The sequence below is a fragment of the Coniophora puteana genome, assembly GCF_000271625.1.
Source record: "Coniophora puteana RWD-64-598 SS2 unplaced genomic scaffold CONPUscaffold_18, whole genome shotgun sequence".
NCBI lineage: Eukaryota > Fungi > Basidiomycota > Agaricomycetes > Boletales > Coniophoraceae > Coniophora > Coniophora puteana.
In genome coordinates, this window is record NW_006913070.1 from 474721 (window position 1) to 488857 (window position 14137).

The 14137-nt window shown below is 50.6% G+C and overlaps 1 protein-coding gene across 1 annotated transcript; it reads right to left on the bottom strand.

Moving 5' to 3' along the window:
- Positions 1 to 6454: 6454 nt before the first annotated feature.
- On the bottom strand, positions 6455 to 10182 carry CONPUDRAFT_140292 (calcium ATPase transmembrane domain M-containing protein; the record flags this gene model as incomplete). Its single annotated transcript, XM_007776747.1, has 11 exons — positions 6455 to 6568; positions 6621 to 6725; positions 6830 to 6964; positions 7621 to 7825; positions 7914 to 8314; positions 8338 to 9033; positions 9126 to 9401; positions 9427 to 9478; positions 9554 to 9636; positions 9683 to 9965; positions 10073 to 10182. The coding sequence occupies 11 exons, from the start codon at positions 10180 to 10182 to the stop codon at positions 6455 to 6457; spliced, it is 2460 nt and encodes an 819-aa protein (XP_007774937.1).
- Between the last annotated feature and the right edge of the window lie 3955 nt (positions 10183 to 14137).

Sequence of the window (14137 nt, forward strand, 5' to 3'; positions counted from 1 at the left end):
GCTGCTGGATATCCTGTGAAGTCTGCGTGTACGGCGTGATTGAATAGATTTGCTAGTTGATACCTCCCTCCTTTTCGTCTGGTTATACATTTGATGAAACATTGCAACTAACATAGCAACATCGCCTTTAGTAGCAGGTGCATGCTACCGGTGAGTGAAAGGTAAATTCAGTCACATATGCGTCCGGCTTAAAGGACAGAGGGCGGCCTTACCTGAGGAACATTTGCTAAGCGATTGAATGCGGTGTGCTGTACGAGGTCAGCACAGACACAAATGCCTAAAAACGACCTAGACTTACCAACTCATCAGCACCAGCAATGCCGTTTGCGTTCGGTGGTAGCTGCCTTGGCGTAGCGGACGATGAGCTAGAACCTCTAGCATCATAAGCAGCTATTTCTCTGTTCTTCCCTTTGTTGACTCCTTGTATAAGCAGGGGTGAGACGCCTCCGGTTTTATGGATTATAGGTGTTCCCGAAGATGAAGCGGAGCTATCGGTGGGTTCATGAGCTGTCGGTTTGCTTTTACCTCCTAATGCATGGCTGCGGTGATCATCCTCCGTGTGCTGCTGTACAGATGGTTCTCCTTGCTTGTTCTGAGGGAAACGCACAGTTAACCTATATACGTCAGCGCCATTGTTACTAGCCTCTTCTGCGCATGACCACTCCATTATTTCCGTGTTAGGATCCTGGTTGACCGGCGTGCTACCTCTAGGCGCTGGCCTGACACTCTGGCCTGCATGCTGCGTAATGCCGTACGTTCTTCTTTCTATTAGAGTTAACCGCTATCAGTCACTGGTAGAACTAACGTCCTCCTTGAAACCAAGCCCTACCTTCCATGCGACTATCAGGCTGAGCTCCCAAGCCAGCCCAGCTTTCCTCAATGTTGTTATGTTCAGCGTTAATGGAGCTCTGAGGCTCTGTAGGCACACCGGTGTTGGAAAAAGAGCCGTCTGTAGGGAGGGTGTTTGACAGGCCAGATATTACCAAGGTCTCCATGCGAGTGAGATGGTACGGAGAATCTGCAGAAAGCCCCAGCTCCCCAATAGACGCTGAAGAAAACCCCCATCAGCCTCTACACCACAAATAGTGAGGTAGAACAAACAACCGGCAGTCTTGTAACTGGTGTTTTGTAGGGCCTCCATCGAAGTATCATATTCAACGGTAGTTGCTAGAGAAAATGATCAGCCTGTATCTGGCTCTGTGCAAAGCTACTGCGGCAATTACTTAGATGTGGGCCCCGAGTAAACACCACAGGCATTAGATGATTTATATTGGCTTCACCTCCTTGTTGCTTGGCTACTGCATGAACGGCTGGAAAGGAAAGGGTTCCCGTATGTATATTGATGAGTGCCCAAGTTTTGCCTAAGGAACTCACTAGATTGCTCTGATCTGGAGAGGGAAAGCAGCTCTATGGAAGTAGCCATCGCACGCTGCTTTGATAGCCGTCGCCCCTGCCTTGAGTTGATAAATTCAATCTGGCGAGTCTTCCTCCATAAACGTTTCCTTTTTACTTCAAGGGCAGCTCTGAGATCATGGTGTTTGTGTTTAGTCTTCTGACGCTTGTGGTTTGTCACCATCGAGAGCGCGATGATAGTGGGCTATTGAAAGAAGGGGGACGATGGAAAGCAACCTGAACAACAGCCAGTCAGATCCGTAGTCAAGGGGTGCGCCACTAGTACTGGATCCGACGAGTCTATAATGAGAGGCAGGACTTGTACAAATAACAGGATTGATATCTGCTTAGCCAGCGTCTTTTCACCGAACAGCGTGCTGCTATATGTACACATGGGAACACGGCATAGCGCATACAGGCGAGCAGAGCGTCCAAGGATAGGCCATGAATTTGAGCAGCTGTATTGCAACAAAAGGGAGATTGGAAAGGCGGGTGCCTGATATGTTCGCTACGAGGGCTGCGAGATTGAGCTTGGATTGAGCTGATGATTAGCGGTTTAAGAGTGAATGCTTGGCGCATCATGCCATCGAGTGCAACAATAGCTCACCATATAGCAGAGAGCTGCGCCCTCAGAGTCAAAATCTAGAACGTATCAGCTGGATTGTTGTCGACGTCAGCGTCGACTATCAGTTTGTTGGTTATATTTGTGAACGGGAACTTCGTGAGAAATGTCCCATATCCGCTTTGCTCTGCCCTGGGCTTATGGTGCACGCTGGCAGCGTATGCATGTTGTGAACTTGATCGTGGAATAGTATTGTAGAGACAAGCACAAGGATCGGATTCAAAGCCGTAAAAGATCAAGGCGTTGTTCAAAATGCTAATATGGTACAAACGTTCATTTATGCAGTTCCGATCGTTGAGGTCAAACATCAAACCCCTCTCCTAGCTTCTGCGCACGATAAGTAGAGGCTAAGTCGCGGTGGAATGAACAGCCCCATAGCTCTTTTGCTGCTATAGTGAAACCCAATAGCGCCACCATGAGGAGACCCACCAAGCGCCCAAACAGGGCTATACCGGTGAGTGTAGCAGGGTGTGAGGTCTGCAGCGCCGACATCAGCTGCGACTACTGGGTTTAAGATAGCATGTAAACGCACATTCCTCAAGGCTGCCACCTTTCGCTGGAGATTTGGCCACCATAATTCTCCCCGACATTGAGCCGCCGGGGCAGTGAGAAGGAACCAGCGCCATAGGCTATAAATCCGCTCTGCACTGGTGGTCGTTGTCACGAGACGCACTTCAGAGTTCCTTTGCTCTTGGGGAAATTGACTTTGAGGATGATAATTTGGTCTCGGATTTGATGCACTAGTGCAAATCATCAATGGATCGTCAACGTCAGCTTGGCGCACAGATAACACTAATTCGCGAGCGACTTCTGAGAGTGCTGGGCTTGAGTCTGACAATGAAGTGATCCCCTCGGCCGAATCTTGCATAGCTTCACACATTTCTATTTCGCTGCTGAGTGCGAAGTGATTCTCGCTGTCAGGAGAGACTACCCTGATGAGCTCTCGAAGATTGTCCATATTGTGACCCAAGGTGGAGCATTCCATCTGCAAATCAAACACAGTCTGCTCAAGAGCTAAGGCGTCAGAGACTTTCTCCTTTAACGGTATTAGCTCAGCTCCCAGGCGACGCAGATCTTCCGCTAGCCCTTCAAGCTCGGTCCCTAAATCACCTTGCCTGGTCTTCAAGGATGTAATGGAGGTTTCTATGTGACCAACTTGAAGGTCCCGATCGCCTTTTTCCGCAGATGTATGTGCAAGAAGGTCATACGCCAGGCGTTGTTCAGCCTCCTTAACAAAGACTGAGACTCTTGAGATGGCTTGGTGAAGTCGTTAACCTCACTAAAACCCACCTGCCTGTTTCTCGACGCTCGACTTTATATGCTGTTGAAATGTAGAGACTTGATTCTGTACGATATCCAGAGTTGTTTCAAGAGTGCATATCGTGGCATGGTGCCCAACCTACATTGCAACGCATCATTAACAACGCCGGCAAGGGCTAACATTTACCTTACCCCTTGAGAAGATAGCTTCCGAATATCCTGGGACTGCGTCGTGAGCTTGTCATTGCAGAGAACAGCAAGGTCGCTCATCTTGCTGACTTGCTTCTCGACAGTTTGAAGTCGGTTTGTCATGTATGTTGCAGACTCCCTACACATTGGAGCATGCTCGGATTGTACAGTGACGATCGGAGGGTCGTCAAATCGGGAAGACTGGGGTGAAATGTTAGCGCCAACGAACTGCCTGCCTTCGTTTGGATCGTCATGAGTACTATCGTAAACGTGAAGCATATCAAGGCTTGGGGGAGAGCTCGCCATGGTTGATTGATGCGAGGCACTGGTGATTTTGTGACTGGCGTCCTCTGGAGCGACGGCCCCGGAAAAGCCCAGCCCGAAATCCGAAGCACTTTCGGAGCTTATATATATAACTGCCACACGCGGGCTTTCAAGCTTCAAGCTTCAAGCTTCAAGCTCAAGCTTTGAGTGCTGAGAGCGCCGAGCTCGAACATACTGCTGGTCCTTGCTATAGATCTCGTCAGGAGACCACTTGCACTTTCCGTTAGATAAGCACTGGTAATTTCAGTATGTTCTGCGAGTTATATCTGCCGCAGCACGTTCAATATCGCTCAGGGTAATGCGTCGACGTCTAATTCCCAGTTCACAAAGTATCGTCCGATGCATAGAAATAGGTAATATTGTAGGACTACAAAGAAGCGGAGCAGCTGCTCGGAAAATGCATCTGGGGTATGACCATCTAATTATAATAGGTATCTTGCCGCCGATGTGGTATGGGGCCGATGCTGCAAAATTCTCATCTAGATTGTGAACAACAGCCCACGTTTTTGCTAGGACCAAGGTTAAAACTCACTTCATTAATGGAATCCAAAATGGATAATGCTACAGCGAGTGAATGAAGATGCACAGCTGTAGGTTCCCGTTAAGTGCAGCTGTGAAGACCTGGTCTGAAACATCAATCTACGGCTGAGACAACGACAGAAACGCTGGATAAACCGACCTTAAGCACGGTTGCAACTTTCTAGACAGCGACCGCAGCTGGACATGTATCAAATGCGAGCGCGGCTATGATTGTCGTCTCGAATAAGCCTTGTAGTCAAAATTCGGTGAAGCCAGTTCAATCAGTGATTATGGCGGTGGCACTGATGCGCACAATGGTACTCGGCCCAATGATACTGCAATGCAAATTTCCTGGTAACCAACTGGTAACTTAAAAAGCGACAAGGATGCATTTACTTAGATTCGTGGTCCAAACATAGTGAACAAAAGAAATCCTACATTCTTGCTCCGTAGTTGTTCATGAGGCACCGGGGGAGTGTATATGGAGACCTGGAACCGCTCAACAATGAATGTCTTTTTATCAACGGGCTCGTGGATTTCGGTGGTGTTAGCGTCGAAGACAAACGCAAACGTATAGGAGAAAAGTTAAAGTAGCCAAGGCAGAAGAAGCTGCACCTTAATTGCGGTGGCTCCAAATAATTTGATCAGCTCGGGGAGAGGCAGGCGTCGAAAGATATGAGACCGATGATGCCCTCCTGAAGATATGAATCGCCAAAACCAATGCTGGCGCACAAGAACCTGAGACCAATGCGCGTGCCGAGGTGGACGGGGCGAGCGGTACTTGGCGGATGTTGGTCTTTGCAGATAGCGAAGAAGTCGTTGACGAAGAAGCTGAGCTAAGCGATGAGCGCGTTGAAATCAGGCTTGGAAGCTCCGAGCATTCCAGGCTTCAAAGCAGGGATCAGCATAATGCGTCATGAATGATTAGAATTACGACACATACCGGGCTCCATTTTGGCATGAATTACTCAACAGAACGGCACACGCGTCCGCATCTTTGAGGGTAGCGAGGGCACCGATATGAATGCTGTCTGTATTGAGGAGGAGGTTGATGGTAATACCCCCAGAGCGGAGCCGGAGAGGATGATTACACCAGGGCCAGAGTCGGATTCGAGGGTAGTGGGCTTGGAAAAGGGAGTGCGGTGGGAGGCAGTGAGCTGTTGGACAGCAATGTTGTTAGAGGACGTCGAAACGTGGATAATATGATGTATCATATAGTTGGCAAAGTTGGGGAGGGAGAAAAGAATGAGAGATTAGTTCGAGAACCTTCTTAGAGTAGGGCGGGATCCGAACATACTTGAGGCCGATGGCATAGCCTGAGCCAACGCCTGGTGTATTTGATGGCGTGTTGAAGCTGACGAAGACGGGTTGTGTTCACGCATCTAGCGAACGACATCTTCGAGGCCAGTTCATAGATGGGCAGGGCAAACTTCTCCAAGTCTCATGCAGCTATAACGCGCGGATTTGGGTCGACAATGGTGACAGTGGTATAGGGGTACTTGGGGGCAATGGCAGAGCATGTCGGTCCATCTGGGCGTGATGAGGTCAGGGTTCAGATCAAGGTTGGGCTGGACCGGTGGAGCTTTGAAGAGAGAAGCTCATTGACAAGGCCCGCGCCAAGCGTGCGGGCTACGAATCATGGTGAGCATTAATGCATCTGATCTCCTGGCGTGGGACTGCCATGGCTGATCGAAATTAATTGACTGGAGGGAATACTTTTACGGTCACGATGCTTACACAAGTACCAGCGTTAACATCATCTTCTGGCCGTGTCTCCTACTAAAAAATGATGAGAACGTAGCTGGGGAACGGCATGTTGTGGGGGTCCAATGCGAGCAGGCGGGACGGGGTAGAGTGAGAAATATTATTATTATTGAGATGTAGAGCAAACGAGGGTAACCGCAACCAAACCCTAAGCACATGTCGATCGCCTGGAACTAGAAAAGAAGAGAGCCAAACGACGGGGCATCCGATGCCAGTAACTTAGGAACATGCGAATAACATGGAATGAGTTGCGGGTGGTAGGTGGGGTAACGAGAGGGCTGACGCTAGATGTAAACGGTCGATTCTCAGGAATGATTTCTAGATTACAGGCTTCTTGTAGATGTAGCAGGTGCGGGAATGTGGGAATGGGGACACAGCCAGGCTCTATGTGGTGCGGTTCGGGTTGTAAGCCAAGGTTTGGCCAGTACGCTGGGCCCGGATCGATGAGAAGCGCTGGGGTTCGTCATGCTTCATCGCGACCTTGCTGCCGAAGCCGACCTTGCGGGTAGACGGCGGATGAATAAGATACGGTTCGAGTGTATCGACTGACTGGTTCAATGCGACAGGGGCTGAGAGCGAATGATACACCAGGCTCGTCGGTAGCAAGCTTGGCAGCCTCTTCGTGACGCTGGCGGAGCTTTTTAATGACAGCTGCCTTTCATCTCGAACTTGATCCAGTCGAGAGGAACGAACCAAATGATGTTCTAAAGAAAGAACGTAAGAATATCGTAGAAGAGAAACAAAGTTGAGTAGGCATACCCAGACCCATATAACACCGATCCGGCCACCAGAAGCGGCGCGGAGCTGAGTGAAGTCACAGTTGGCATACGCGGAGATGATCGAAGACACAAGCTGAGCAATGCAGAAGGCGACCATGAGGGTGACCGAGGGGTGCTCCGTGAAGAAGTGTTAACTCCGTGCCTGCCCGGAAGTATGCGGGACGTTCGAGCTAAGCTCCACTAGGGATACCGTGTCCCGGAACGCTAGCGTAAGGACTCGGAGGGCGAGCGTAGGGTAAGTAGTCGACGGTAGCGACGCGGAGGGGATGGGAACGATACCGGAGGACCGGCGTGTAAGGAGCGAAGGTGACGTAGGCACCGGAGGTTGACGGGAGGGTACCGAAGTACGAAGCAAGGGAAGACTTGAAGATAGATGAAGACACAAGTATCGCGGAAGACACTTGGAGTAGGAATTGGCGGAAAGGACTTAGAGGCGAAGAGGAGTAGAGGGCAGAAGTAAGTCGATATTCATACTGAGGAATACAGGCTGAACTATACGAGTATTTATACTACTGCTCCGGAGTCGGAGGTAATGTACGATGAGTAAGGAACGTGCGGAAGGAACGGATCGTTAGTAAGTAGACATGAGACAAAACGTCGGATGCGATATCGTAGTAACTGCGGAATGATAGAAACGTCAAGAAGTGTCACAGGTAGACAGGTAGCAACGAGACTAGTAGAAAAGGAGGTAATAAGGAACGACACCTGTCAAACATGTAACGAGGAAGAGTAGCGAGGTGGCTGTGTGGATCGGAACGTGGCCGTAGGGACCGGAGCGGGACCGGAGCGTGACAAGAAGAAGCCGTGCGAACGCGTGACAAAGACAAGAGACTGTGAGATGATGGCGACCTGGAGGTAGGCGATGGAGTGCAGCTGGTAGTCGTTGGCACCAGAGGGGGTGGGCGAGCCATCGAAGGTGACGCTGAATTTGCCGTAGAAAAACAAGGTCTTCAGGATGATAGCGACAAGGGCAACACTAAAGCAAAACTCAGCATATGGAACATGAGTGCAGTGCATGTGAACTCACGTCGAAGCAGTGAGCCAGAGACCGTAAGCGACGGCACGCGAAGGTCTCAGCAAGATCCCAAGAGTCGGGGGCCGGCGAAGGCAGGACGCAGTCAACAGAGAGGGCCATGATGGTATCATCGTTAAGAGCGATGATAAGGAACGGCGCGAAGTCAAACTTGAAAGCGAACGCGAGAGTTGCGAAGTAGACAACGATGCGAATGGTGGCAGTGCAAGCATAGATTGAGCAGTTGCGCATATGCTGGAAGATGACACGGGATCCGCGGAGGGCTCGGACCACGGTGGAGAGACCGGGTTCGGTCAAGGTGATATCGGTAGCACAGCGAGCAGCGTCCGTAGCGCCCTCGGCAGCAATGCCGACGTTGACACGGGGCAGAGCAGGGGTGTCGTTAGCACCGTCATCAGTCATGGCACAAAATGGACAAAAACCCTGGAGACGCTGGACTTGTGCTCTGAGAAGACTCCAATGAAACCATCGACCTCGAGGATCATGGCATCGAGGGACATGTGCTTGCTGCCGGGAGCGTGCCCATCCTTGAACATCTTAGCCGGGTGCATGTAGCCGCCGAAGCCGAGACGGCGACCAGCTTCCTTGGTAATGGCGAGCTGATCACCAGTAACCATGTTGACCTTGACACCGAGGAGGGCATCATCGATGGTCTGCTTGGTTTCTTCACGAAGGTCGAAGATGGCAAGAAGACCGATGAGCTCGAAGCCATCACCCTCACCCTCAGGGTCGTCGCCGTCAAGTTCCTCGTATGCAACTGCGAGAGCGCGGAGACCGCGAGTAGCGAACTCCTCAACATCAGCCTCGAGTTTGTTCTGAAACTCGTCGGTCTTGTTGTGCGTGCAGGGTTCGAAAATGATACCGGCTATATCCTTGGTGACGCGCTTGAACTTGCCAGAGGACTCCTCACCATAGGTGACCTCGGTACGCTTGTCGACGGGGCTGAAGGGCTTGAGATCGAGGAGCTTGATACCGCTACGGGCGCGCGTGGTGTCACCAAAGACCTGAATGACGGAAGCACCAATGGAATCCTGGTTCCCGGTACGGGAAGCGTAGGCAGCGACCAGGGCGACGTTGTCAGTGGAGAAGGGACCGTAAGTGTGAGCGATCGACTTGTTAATGATCAGCTTGTTGGTAATGAGGGTATCGGTCTTGTCGGAGCAAAGGATTATTATTTATTATCAATCTAGGTTTTATGTCCTCTGGGGCTAGGCCCTTTGGGCAAGGAGCAAAGGATGATGACACCAGCCAACTCAATAGCGGTGATACAAGTGACGACAGCCTTGTGCATGCCGAGCTGCCGAGCGCCGACGGCGAGGGTGATGGACAGGACAGTGGGAATGGCAGTGGGGATACCGCCGATCAAAATGAGGATGTTGTTGAGACCACGGCAGTAGGTGTAACGGAAACCGGCGTAGAGGGCGAGGATCTTAGCAATAACGAAGATACCAATGGCGATCAGGCAGAAAGACCCAATCCGAGCGAGGGTCATCTGCAAGTAACCGGTGGTGCAATCATCCTGATCAACGAGAAGCGGCACGAACAACGAAAGTGTTGCCACCAGTGGGAATGACGACACCCTCAACTTCACCCTGCCTGCAAGTTAACAGGGAGCCACTATGAAGTGTCGTCAGCTAACGACCGGACAACTGATGAAGGTAAGATACTCACGAGAAGTACCGGTCACCCTCCTCGTTGCTCTGAAAGAGCAACTCACTCGTGAGGGCGGCCTGGTCGATGGAGGCATCGGTGCCCTTAGTGAGACGACAATCGGCGGTGACAATGTCCGCCATTTTTTACGAACACATCACCAGGGACGAGATTGGAGGACCCAGTCCCGGACCACGGACCGTCACGGTTGAGCGTCGCCTTGGGGGCAAGGGGGTCCATGATGACCTTAATGGCGTTGCTGGCGTTGAGCTCTTTGTAGAAATCGATGGCCGAGTTGATGAAAAGCAGGAGGGGAGGCTGGCCCTCACAGTTGAAAAGAAAGATGTTGACCAACGCAACACCATCCATGATCCACGAAAGGGTCTGCACGGAGTCCAAGAGCTGGGCAAGTCGCGTGGTCAGGTCGGAAATTCTTCCGAGGGCATGGAAGTCTCACCTGAAGGAGGAGTTCTGCTGTTCTGTTCCTCCTGCTCGAGCTTGTTAGGACCGAAGAGAATCAGGCGACGCTCGTCCTCAGACCTGGCGAGAGCGTTCTCGCCAAATTGGAGGGGTGTGAAGGCATCGATGTCGATGGCTTCGAGGTTGACCTTCTCCTTGCCGCAAAGGTCCCCTGCGTTCAGCTCATCCATAAATATCGGTGTGATAATCATTGAGCTACCTGTAATCAGTCAAAAATGAAGCTTACGGCTGACATGTTGACATTGACGCGGACGTCTGAGCCGTATGAACAGATAGCGCGTTGAGCGTTGCGTTCAGCAAAATCGGGAGGAGACGACTCACAAGTAGACTTCTGCTCCTCATGCCCGAAGCCCTTGTGCTCTCTTCCTATTTAGTTCATCGCTCGGGGTCTGAGCGACAGGATAGTCCTCGCTTTGCGGGCCAGGCTCGTTCTTGTCTACGCCGGACATAGAGCGTCCAGGCGGGTATGCGGTAGGAGGATGAGATTTCGGCGACGGGTCCTCCCGCTGGAGAGCTGCTTTCCAAACGGCGGGCCCGCTCTTCACGGCGTTGGAGATTCGTACGGACATCACCGGCTATTGCCGGCGGATTATGTAACCGGGGTGTGACTGCGCATGGCCTCTGTTCCACTGCCCACCCACGGCCCCTTGACGCCCTTGACCGACAACGTCAAAACCACCCCATTTCCTTCTCCCGCATTACCTCATCAGATATCAAACACAACCTCAGCACAAATCAATGACACTGCTGGCCATCCTTCGCAAAAACTCACGATACGCCCCCGTCTACCATTCCCATCCATTTTCCTTCCTGACTTTTCGTTCTATAATACTCCCTCTTCAAATTATACAGACCCCTCAGCGGTCCGCGTATGTACGTCTTCCTCTGTCTCCGGAACGATTGCTTCAGATGCCACCTTTCTACGAGCTATTACGCAACTTCTCCCCCTCTACGATCAAATTCCTCCACCTGCGTTCCCATACACTCGGGCATCATCTGCGTACTCTGCCGCCGTTCACCTATAACTATACGCCTGTCCTAGTCAATTGGACGTTGGTCTTCTCCAAGCGTCAAAATCTCCCGACCATTCGAACTCAGTGCGGTGTTCATTCGGAAGCCCAAATGCGGAAACGGTGCACCATGTCTAATGTTACCAGTTTGGCCGATTGCACGCTCGGGCGGCGCCTGGGATGCTCGAAGTCCTAAGGATACACCGAGGTACATAACTCCACGCCTCAAACTTTCCGTCGCGTTACCTGACTGCCTTTCTCCACGCATCATCAACGAATTTCGTTTGACGACAAACCTGCATTACGTTCATCCATTCCACATAATCATTTCCACTCATTTTCTCTACGTTCTTTACCATACTACCTATTGCAACCTTTCCAACGAGCCAACGAGGTAGTATTTACCTGAGTTGCATGTCACGTAGCGTAGTCGGCCAATGTCATACTATTACTTTTACTTGGTGCCCGCCGGCCCGGTTGTCGATGAGCCTTCTCGTGGCGAGACTGCCACGGCGGGTCCACTAACGCGGGATAGTGCCGTTGCACTCATAAATGCAATGCCGCAGGCTCACGGCTGAAGCGATTCACTTGGACATATATGCATCATCTAGCCCAGGATCGTCTGCCTTGCTAGTTGCTGGAATCGCTCGCCTATAAGGATGTTCGGGTCGATGCTACGCTCCAGCTGCAGGTTGGTATGCTTTATTGCGTTCAATTCTTGTGCGACGCTCGTATTGAAGACCTTGAAGCGCATCTAGTTCACTAAACGAGACGTTCGGACGTTTGGCAACAGGCCGATAGACCTGTATCTTGACATAGGTATTAAAAAAAACGACCTCTCTCCTTGCTCTCCTTCTGACTCTCTTTTACCATGGTCATCTTCTGTAGACGTCGCATTCATCCAATAGCCCTCATACTTGACTAAACAATCACTGACAACGCCAAAGCGGAGGGAGAACACCTGCGTCCTTGCAGTCACCACTGTGAGCAACGCTCTACAAGCGCGAAATAGTGCTGAAAGGCGGTATTACCGCGAGTGCCAATGGGTTCAAGGATGTTTAGGGCGGCAGGGCTTCAGCAGGAAGAACATGCTACAGCCGCCTACGCATGGGCCTCCTTCCATCCTTCCATCCTCTACTTGCGAGCGCTCATCCCTTCTATTTGTTTGCCTCCATATCCCTTGGTCGTGGCTCACCCTTTGAACTTTCCCTCCATTAACAGAAGGAGCGAAAACACAAAAGCCAAAGTCGACGTGATCCCGCACTACGTGTGTTCACCAAACCGTGCAACTACCTTAACTTAACCTTCTCCAGAGAGTGTTAGTTCTGGTAGAGCGAATCTACGTAACTACTTCATATAAACACAGTTTGAAGTATTCCGCTTCAAGGATCACTAATTTGGATGCCACTCTAAGAAGTTGTGTTTAGGAACGCCAGGGTCTCGACTAGTATTACAAGCTGCCACACAACTTATTTCCATATCATGTAGGGAACGTTATTCATCCAAGCATGTGTAAGGACTTCAGAAACAGAGGCACGCCGCTGTGGATCATGGTCGACTAACTTTTTGAGGAGGTCGCGTACTTGGCAGAAGACGTTTAGTAGCGATTGACTGAGGCGCACGGGATGGACGCTTACAGTCAGTATCGCCTCGTATTCTAGCTGGAAGCCTGTCCCAGTGAATGGTGCGCGTGTCCTTGGAATTGGGAAAGACCGGAACCTCCTTTGTACGGAAAGGAAAGTCGTTACTCAGCCTGGATCAGGTTATTAAGGACAATTAACAAGGACGCGAAGCGACTCACATGATGAAAAGTGTGACTCCAACGCTCCAAGAATCGACTTTACGATCGTAGTGATTGTTGAGCCTGGTACGCGAAGCATAGATCTCTGGGGCCATAAACATTGGCGAACCGCAAAATGACTGTGCAATTCCATTAGTTAATGAAGTACAAAACTCTTCATTCAATCACCCTCAAGAACGTATTTTCATTGACTACTTTTGAAATCCCGAAATCAGCTAGCTTGACATGGAGCGGCATAACGCTGGCTATTAAAACATTCTGTGCCAATAGTTAATTAACAGAGCATGCGACTGTTAAAACTAAACTGACCTCTGGCTTGACATCCCGGTGAACAACGTTCCACGAGTGAAGGTACTGGTGATTGATGTCAAAGGAAAGCTGTCAGACTCGCAAGGACAAGAGGAGCATGTGATTTACTTGAAGACCGCAACAGATATCCGCTAAAGCACTTCGCGAAAAGGGTTCATCTGGTAGCATGAAGATTAGATCCCGCTCATGGCAAGGTCAATTCCTCGAAAGACTTACTCAAACCATTGCGATCAACAATGAGGCTATACAAGTCGCCACCAGGCATGTAATCGAGAACAATGACTGGCGCAAACACGTCAGCATTTTGAAGCGTTGCTAGAATTGCACTCACAGATGTATTTGTCTGATTCGTAAGCGCCCTGTAAGGCGACAATATTCTTCTGGACTATCTTTGAGGCTGAACAGTGTAAACAAAGATGCGTATGGCATACATGGGAAAATCTTTGCAGGACCCACACTTCTCTGAGTGCAGGGTGGGGTGCGTTTCTGCATCCGGCTGGCGGGAGGACAGTTTTGCGTATAACCTTGACAGCAGACGTTGTTCCTGATGCAACATGGCACGCTTGGTACACCGTCCCATAGTTACCATTTCCTATCCTAAGAATGGGCTCTCATCAATGGAGAACGGGCTCATGGAGGCATCTCGTGCCACCATGAGCATGCAGACGTACCTTGCCCCAATTTGATAGTGTTTTGTGATCTATAGCGATGCTAATAAGTTGTGTTGTCAATGAATACAGTGACGTTCCTTACATCTTTGACCGAATCGTCAAGGAAATGGAAATCTGGGATGAATCAAGGAAATGAGTGGTAGCATTGGTCGCCAACTCCAACACTTACAAAATCCAGTTTCGGAGGCGGATACAGTAATACGGGCTCCGTGTGCAATAGTGACCTTTTCTTTCAAAGGGCACTTGACCCCGTTGATCTAAGGTCGGTGTGAGATAGCTTCAGCGGGCTTCCAGCCACATCTAGCTTACCCATGTCCCCAGCTTGCTGAGACTG